Source organism: Caloenas nicobarica, chromosome 28, assembly GCF_036013445.1.
Source record: "Caloenas nicobarica isolate bCalNic1 chromosome 28, bCalNic1.hap1, whole genome shotgun sequence".
In the NCBI taxonomy this organism is placed as follows: Eukaryota; Metazoa; Chordata; class Aves; order Columbiformes; family Columbidae; genus Caloenas; species Caloenas nicobarica.
In genome coordinates this window covers 2,674,771-2,683,839 of record NC_088272.1, presented here as the reverse complement: position 1 = coordinate 2,683,839, position 9,069 = coordinate 2,674,771, and the positions used below count along the sequence as shown (strand labels likewise).

The window sequence follows — 9,069 nt, the reverse complement described above, 5'->3', positions numbered from 1 at the left end:
TGGAGGCATCTCCTCAAGTTAGCACAGGCACAGCTTGAGGGATCTGTGAGGAGGGGGCTCTTGTCAGGCAATGTTGAACAGCTGTGAAGCCGGGGGAGCACCCAGGGGTGCCCAGGGCTGTCCTGCAGAGCAGGGTCCCTGCACCCCAGGGCCGTGCTGGGTCAGGGACTCTGCCACCTGCCAGGGTCAGCGCTCAGCCTGCCCAGGGAGATCCCCACGGGGCTGTGGGGGGAAGCTGTGGGGGGAAGGAGGTACCCCTATCAGGGCAGGAAAGGTGCTTGTGCTGTGGAGAGGCTGCTGTGTGGGTCAGGGCTCCTCACAGCTAAAGATCACCCCCAGGATTTTTCCAAGTGGATGCCTCAAGCAGAAGATGAATGCAAGGATTAGCAGACAGATAGGGAGCTTTCCTGAGCCTGCCTTTTCAGTTTCCTATCCCAAGGGTTGGGGGGTGCAGGAAAGGAAAAAACGAAAATGAGCTCTCATGCTTAGACAAGTCACTGAGACTCCTGAACTGCAACTCCGATTAATCATTACATCTGCCAGAAGCCTCATAACATCCCTTCAGCTGCTGCTCTGCCTGTGCACAGCACCAGCATCACATTGGCTATACCCGTCAGTCTTACTCTGACCTGTCCTTTTCCCCAGTCTGCAAACAGGAAGATGCCCCCAGGCAGTGCCCTGTGAACAGGCAGGATCTGTAGGGCCAGGGTGAGGGCACAGAGGGTGGGATGGTCTCTGAGTGCTGACAGGGAAGAGACATGGACAGGAAAACTGTTCCCAGGGGAGAATCTCCAGACAGCAGGGAAATGATCAGAAATGAGAGGAAGCTAAACTCAGAATTGTTATGGGAGGGAGAACACAGAAAACTCCATATGATCCCCTGTAGTGCAGATCCCTCCTGTGAGCAGCCCCCTCGCCTCCCCTCCCACCCAGCAAAGCCTCTGCCCTCAGGGCCGGGGGCTCCAAGGCATGAAGCAGCTCCTGTGCAGCCAGAGCTCCAGTTCCCTCTGCAGAGCACAGGGGCTGAGAGCAGCTGCCCGGCAATGCTGGTGTGTGGGAGGTGGCTGCACAGCTGGGGAAGGGTGACGCTGTCTGAGTGCCCGGCTGCCTCTGCCCTGGCCTCTCTCACACCCACCCTCACCGCAGTTTCCTTCTTGCTCCACTGCCCTGGGTCACTGTTGGTGTGATCTGGTTCTTGCTGTCAGGCTCTCTGGGGATGGGAGTTTCAGCTGCAGAGTCACAGCCTGATCTTGTGAGTCCTTTCCTGCAGCTGTGTCCATGGGAACACGTGTCCCAGCTTTGCTCTGACCTGTGGGGCTGTGGGCAATGCAGTGTGTGGGGCTGGGGAATGAGCTGAGTCTCCCTGAATCAAATGCCATCATTAGGACACTTGGCTGTCTCCTTGAGTTTTTCTTCCAAGCTGTGAGCTTCCCTCCAGGATGCAAACCTGTCCTATAGCACTTCAGCATTATCTGAATTCCCCACGGAGAAGTGCAGAGATGCTATGATGGAGGAAATGCTGTTTGGTTTGTGAAATGAGCCATGTGTGTCCTGGGATAGAAGTGGGGAGCTGAGACCTTAGGAAAGGGTGAGACATGTCGAGGTCTGAGGTGGGTCCCTCTGCTCTCAGCAGTGCCTGGTGGCTTTTCAGGGTAACATGGCAGTGTGATCAGCCTCCATCTCAGAAAGGTGCCAGCCCAGGGCAGCTGGAGCAAGACAGGGGGACAGAGCAGCTGCCCTCACTCTGCACTGACCCACAGGCATCCTCTGGTCTCGCAGGACTCGCTCTGTTCTCCCTGAGTGCAGCAGAAATGCTGAGCGTTTCTGACACCCAAGAACATTCCCCGAGGTAGGAGGGGAGAAGGAGCTGTAGAAACGCCAAACCTCTCAAACTCATTTTCTCAGGTCTGCGGGTACAGATGCTGACAGTCCCTTCTGCAGCAGGAGCGGTTCCATCTGACAAAGCTGAAGCCCAGGACTGGCCCCTGCCCCACCCCATCACACAGGGTCAGGCTGACCTCTCAAGAGCCCCTGGGCAGAGACCCTGCTCTTCATTGCACACTCATCAAGCACCGACGAGGGCTCCAGCCAGGACTTTCTCCTGGAAAAAGAAAAGGGTTTTTTTGTGGGAGGGTCTGTGGGAAATGGCTTTGGTTTTGCCCAGAGAAGTCTCCCCTAAATTGTCACTATCTTTTCCTCCTATGACAGTGCTCATCCTTAGATACAGCAAATGTCCAACAGCAGCTCCATCACCCAGTTCCTCCTCCTGGCGTTCACAGACACACGGGAGCTGCAGCTCTTGCACTTCTGGCTCTTCCTGGGCATCTACCTGGCTGCCCTCCTGGGCAACGGCCTCATCATCACCACCATAGCCTGTGACCAGCACCTCCACACCCCCATGTACTTCTTCCTGCTCAACCTCGCCCTCCTCGACCTGGGCTCCATCTCCATCACTGTCCCGAGGTCCATGGCCAATTCCCTCTGGAACAGCAGGGCCATTTCTTATATGGGATGTGCTGCCCAAGTCTTCTGCTTTGTCTTTTTCATTTCAGCAGGGATGTATCTGCTCACTGTCATGTCCTACGACCGCTATGTTGCCATCTGCAAACCCCTGCACTACGGGACCCTCCTGGGCAGCAGAGCTTGTGTCCACATGGCAGCAGCTGCCTGGGCCACTGGGTTTCTCAATGCTCTGCTGCACACGGCCAATACATTTTCACTGCCGCTCTGCAAGGGCAATGCTGTGGAGCAGTTCTTCTGTGAAATTCCTCAGATCCTCAAGCTCTCCTGCCCAGATGCCTACCTCAGGGAAGCTGGGCTTCTTATATTTGGTGCCAAGGTATTCTTTGTATGTTTTGTGTTCATCCTCCTCTCCTATGTGCAGATCTTGAGGGCCGTGCTGAGGATCCCCTCTGAGCAGGGACGGCACAAAGCCTTTGCCACGTGCCTCCCTCACCTGGCCGTGCTGTCCCTGTTTGTCAGCACTGCCATGTTTGCCCACCTGAAGCCCCCCTCCATCTCCTCCCCTTCCCTGGACCTGGTGGTGTCTGTTCTGTACTCAGTGGTGCCTCCAGCAGTGAACCCCCTCATCTACAGCATGAGGAACCAGGAGCTCAAGGATGCCCTGAGGAAACTATTTCAATACTCACTGCTTTAGGTTACTAAGGTTCACACTATGTCACTAGTGCTGCAAGAGAAATAGCCAGGACTAACTTTTCTTCTTATGTGTCTATATTTTTCCATAGTGCTTTTGCTGGGCTTTGTTTCTTGGTTCATGGCTGTAATAATATAATTCTTGACCTCCTGCGTGTCTTTTCTTGAACCAAAGACCTCATGTACATATGTATATGCGCTCCTTAGTTTTTGATAAACTCAATAAATGAAGCAGCAGAAACCAATTTGTCTCAGGTCCCACCTCTTCACAATCCTCTGGAGCTGGGGGAGCAGCCCCAGGATGCAGGAGGGTCCAGGAGGCAAATGCTGCCCCATGGAGGAGCAGCCCTGGTGGCCTTGGGGCTGCCCATGGGCAACTCAGTGGTCGTTCCCTCTCTGACACCTGTGAATTCGGGCTGCTGCTTCACTTGATCCATGGGCAAGGGCAACAGCAGGATGCAGCAGGACACATCCCTTGTTGTCTGTTGACAGTGGAGATGGTGAATGGTCACGGAGATATGCACCGTCCCAGTCCATGATGAGGCAGAGGACAATCCTCCAGGAGAGGAATCTGGAGCTGCCCGGAGAGCCCATGAGATACACATGGACCGGCTGTGCCTGAGGTGGGCAGTGACAGGACCCCACAGAGTGAGACATGGCCCAAGGTGGAGTCATCAAAGAGAAAGCACTAAACGCAGGTATCTGCAGGGAAACAAAGACGGACACAGACAGTCTGATACAGACCAGTTCCAACAGGCAACAGCACCCTCACAGCCACCACACCAACAGCAGCGCTTACACAACCATGAGCAACAGAACTGACCCTGTCCTGTTGCCCCTCTCAGACTGCTCTGGTGTGAAGGTTGCACAAGTGGTCCATACATCCTGGGCAGAACTTATGCACTGTCTCACACGCTCCTGTGTTCCCCCAGCTGTGGACCTGGGCTTTGTGTTTGCCCAGACTCAGAGATATTACCCATTTGGCCATTCCAACCCTGGGTGTCTTCACATCCTGGTGTCCTCCTCCTCCTTGCTACCCTCACTTAGAATTGACCAAAACCACACGCAACAGTGAACCCACTCACACAGCAAATAGCCAGGAGGGGACTCTAAGAAATGTCGTAGTTTAACCCTGGTCATCCGCTCAGCACCACACAGTCGGTCGCTCGCTCCCCCACAGCAGGATGGGGGGAAGGATAAGAAAAGTAAAAGAAAACTCGTGGATTGAGATAAAGAGGAGGAAAGTGATAAGAGGAGGAAAATGAGGGAGCAGCAGCCAGCGGTACCCAGGAGAGAGTTTAATAGGTAAACCAAAAGCTGTGTGTGCAATCAAAGAAAAATGAGGAATTCACCCGCTGCTTTGCGTTCGCAGGTGGGTGTTCAGCCATCTCCAGAAAATCAGGGCTCCATCACACATAGCAGTTACTTGGGAAGACAAATGCCATCACTCTGAGTGTTCTCCCCTCCCTTCTCCTCCCAGATTTTATTGCTGAGCATGACTACATATGGTATGGAAGACCCCTTTGGTCAGTTGGGGTCAGCTGTCCCAGCTGCGTCTCCTCTCAATTTCTTGGACACCCCCTGCCTCCTCTCACTTCTCAGCGTGAGAAGCTTAAAAGACCTTGATACTGTGCAAGCACTGCTCAGCAATGGCTGAAATATTGGGCTGTGATCAACACTGTTTCCATCACAGATTTAACACACAGCCCCGTACAAGTGACTATGAAGATAAGTAACTCTACCCCAACTGAAACCAGCCTAATAAGCAGGGCAGACCATGGTGATGAGGCAGGGGGTTTGGCCAGACCAGCACTGACCAGCCACCTCCCCACGGGCAGCTGGTCCCTCGAATCCCTCTCCTCCCCACTCTTCCACAGGCTGCTTCTTCCACAGTCCACCTTGATCCCTCCCTTTCTCTGCCCGACTCTCTTCCCCAGTTCACAACTACCATCAGTTACTTTTTCCCCAATGGTCTCAGGTTTTCTCCGTTTGTACTCAAGTTTGATAGTTTGGATGCCATTGTCCAGGTCCTCTGGGACTTCAGTGGCATCACTGGTGGCTCCCCCAGTTCAGATGGAACTCCGCCTGCAGCTCCCAAGGGCCTCTGGTCTCCTGCAGGTTCTGTGCTCATGGCTGGACAGTGACCGCAATCCTGAGAAATTTCAAATCTTATGAGAACCTTTAAATCAACTTAAATGATTGAGTACATTCAGTAAACTGTCTGAGCTTTTCCCATTATTTCTAACTGAGAATTTTTCAGGATGTGTATTAACAGCAGGAGAAGAAATATTGATTTTTCCTTGTTTTGCATCACCAGTACTGTATCTCTTACTCCGTGTGTTTCATCTCCCTCACATTCCAGTTATTTCCTCCTGGCCTGAAGAAATTCACCATGTCTTTTAATTGTGTTTCTATTTATAATTTCCTATCTATCTCTCAAAAATATTTATTGCATGGTTCTCCCTTCTGGAAGGTGGAACTCACTGGAGCCAGCTTGGACTTGGCATAGAGCATCTTTTTGATGATCTAATCACATTTGAATTTCTGTGTTCAAAACCAAGCAAAACCTTTTTGTGCCTGTTTGCAGCCAGTTCTCTAATGAGAGCAGGTGGAAATTCATGGAAAGTGGCTTTAACAGCCAGTTGCAGTGGAGAAGTCTGATGTAAGGAAAAGTGATGTAACTCCCAGATGTCCGATGACAGAAACAGTGGTGTTGGGAGGTGAGGAGCAAGGTTGTCCACACAGTGTCAGACCTCAAGGGACTACGTTTCCAATCTGTCCAGACCTCCTTAGGAGACAGTCTGGATCAATATCAATTAGAAAATGCTGGTATCACCTCTTCCATAAACTGAAAAGTAATGAAAAAATCCTTAAATATGAAAATAAAAATTATTAAATGCTTATAGAAATCTTCAACTGGACTTCTAAAACCTCTCTGCTGTACAAGTCTTGAAGACTTTTCAAAAATCATGGTAGACACACGGATCCTTAGGGCTTTCTCCACATTTATGAGCCCCATGGTGCATTTGGTGCTGAGTCCATGAACCTCAGATACTGAGAGGAGACTGAAAAAACCTCTCAAGGACGTAAAGTCCTGTACAACAGTTCTGCTGAGTTCTTATAATTGGCCAGCCTGTTGTCCTGCACATCCTCTCTGGCATGTGCAAGCAAGTTAAGTAATTACTGTTACTCAATTTTATTCAGCTTCACATGAGAAACTGCTACAGGGATCTCTGAAACAGTCAGGTTCTTCACCCAGGATGTTAATAACTACCTGTATGCACAGGAAACAGGCCCAGGCACAGCAGGATCTGCCCGTCTCCAGCACTGTCTGGAATCCCACCTGGAGAAATCCCACACAAGTCAGGCCAACATTTCATTTGAAGGTGACTAATTTTTGCTTATTTTGGAGGTGGTTGATATTGAAGGAGGTTGACTGAACTCGATCACTTGGTTTCAAGTTGATCCATTGTCTCAGACCAGTTTCTGCTGCTGTCTGTGTGGACAATGAGATGGGAAAGTCCTTGGACCACCCAGGTGACTAATGACTGAAGAGCTCTGCTTGCACACCCGCACAACTTTGTTTCACCGCCTCAAACCCACCATCTCCTCCTCTCCCTCTTCTCCCCTTGCATTTTGAATTATTCTGGTTTTGGAGCCGTCTGCTCTACTCCTTTCTATGTCTGAAAACAAATGGAAAGATGAAGGGATAAACACCAGTCTTTATTGTATATGTGGGATTTTTTTGTCCTTCTTTCTCCTACATGTGTAGTTTGATTTAAAAAACAAAATAAGTTTAGGAATGGGAGATTTGAGACTTGAATAGTGAGTTTCACCTGCTTCACAACAGTTGCCTGTGAGAATTTGTTTTCCCAAGGCTCCCTGTATAATCAATGGAGAGAGGAGAAAACTCTCAAGGCTGGGTCCTCCCAACCTATAGCTGGCACGCAAAAGAAAAGTTGCAAATCTCTTCCAGTCACTATTCTCCTGGTCTGCACTTAGGTCAGGACATTTGATAGTAATAGCGATGAGCAACTGTTTGGAAGTAACTGCATTTCGGTGCAGATGGATGTCAGATGAGACCGGGTGGAACCATAACAAATTTCAGTCATTATTTAGAGTACTAAAGAAGATGAGTTATACTTGGTCCCTATTCTGCCCTCCCCTCCCCTTTCCTGAAGAAACAGAGAGCACAAAGCTGTGGAAGAAAGCACGGGATTACGAAAGAGATGCTTGATACTGCTTATTCTGAAATCAGTAGATACTCAGGGATTCCTAGTCCAAAAAGGCAAGTACTGAAAAGTAGAAAGAAAAGCTTTCAGCATACATTAGATTTGATTTGATTTGATTTGATTTGATTTGACTTGATGTAATAGTTTGGCATTTGTGCAATAGAAGAGATGACTTAGGCACATAGGTGTGACAGATGTTTGGAAAAGACCTGTGTGCATTTGGAATTTGCCAGGAATGGGATAAAATAGCTAACAGACTTCAAAATTCTCTGTTTTGAAGGAAAAATTCTTTCTGAGTGTTTGAAAAATATAGAAAGAAGACAACAAATTCTCAGAACTCCAAATGAAATTTGATGCAGAAATACCAGGGTATGAGAAGTGGTTGAAGTCCTCTATCTGTGTACTATAGGAAGACTGCAAGAAAGGAAAGAAGCAGAGAGTTTTGGGGAGCCCTTCACCCAGACTGTGGAATTATCACACTTGGTTTTTGCCATGTTCCTGTCTCGGCATGACAAACCGAAATTCAACATGGGACCAGAAAATGGAACTGCAGTTACTGAGTTCATCCTAGAGGGTTTCTCAGGGCTTGATCAAAGACTGCAGCTCTTACTCTCTCTGGTCTTTCTGCTCATATACCTGACAACAGTGATGGGGAACGCCACCATCATTTTCCTCGCGTATGCAGATCGCCACCTTCAAACCCGAATGTACTTTTTCATTGGCAATCTGGCCTTCCTGGAAATCTGGTTTACATCCTCCACAAGCATCAAGTTGGTTGTGATCCTGGGTTCTGGGAGGAGAACAATCTCACTAAGCAGCTGCTTTGCCCAATCCTCTTCCTATTTTGCCCTGGGCTGTACAGAGCTTATTCTACTTGTTGTCATGTCCTTTGACCGCTATGTTGCCATCTGCCAACCTTTGCGTTATGCTGCCATCATGAAGCCTCAGCTCTGCATCCACCTGGTTGTTGCTACTTGGGTCACAGGCTTCACACTCTTCAGTTACCGCCTGGTCATCCTCTCCCAGCTGACTTTCTGTGGCTCAAATGAGATCCATCACTTTTTCTGTGACAACTCCCCCTTATTCAAACTGTCCTGCTCTGACACCAGCCTGCTTTGGAAAATAGACTCTGTTTTCATATCATTTGTCATTCTGGGTTCCTTATGTTTAACTCTGATATTTTACATGTGCATCCTTTTCTGTATTCTACATCTTCCAGCAGCATCTGGGAGGAAAAAAGCTTTTTCTACATGTTCTTCTCATCTCACCACCTTGGCAATTGCATATGGGAGCTGTATTGTTCTCTATGCATGTCCTTCAGAATATATTTCCTTGGAGACTAACAGCATTGTAGCATTGCTGAACACCATCCTGTACCCATTCTTAAATCCATTCATTTACAGTCTTAGAAACAAGGCTGTGATACTGGCCCTGAATGAAGCCGTTGCCCATTCAAGAACACAGCTTTTCCCCTAATCATGTGGCATTTCTGGACAGCAATTCCAGTGATCTGCTATCATATGTTAAATAATACCAATGCATAGGTATGTAACCTCCAGACAGAGATACCTCAGGAGATTTATAGAATCATAGAATCCTTTCAGTTGGGAAAGACCCTCAGGTTCATCGAGTCCAACCATAACCCAATTCTAGCACTTAATCGTGTCCCTGAGAACCTCGTCTA

General features: G+C 49.0%; 1 protein-coding gene across 1 annotated transcript; it reads left to right on the top strand.

Moving 5' to 3' along the window:
* The first annotated feature begins 7,877 nt into the window (after positions 1 to 7,877).
* On the top strand, positions 7,878 to 8,861 carry LOC135999509 (olfactory receptor 6E1-like). The gene has a single exon (XM_065653080.1). It carries the CDS (start codon positions 7,878 to 7,880, stop codon positions 8,859 to 8,861), a length of 984 nt encoding a protein of 327 aa, XP_065509152.1.
* The last annotated feature ends 208 nt before the right edge of the window (positions 8,862 to 9,069 follow it).

What these genes read in the sequence shown, in the direction of transcription:
- LOC135999509 (XM_065653080.1), top strand. Translation starts at nt 7,878, where the DNA reads ATGTTCCTGTCTCGGCATGACAAACCGAAATTCAACATGGGACCAGAA.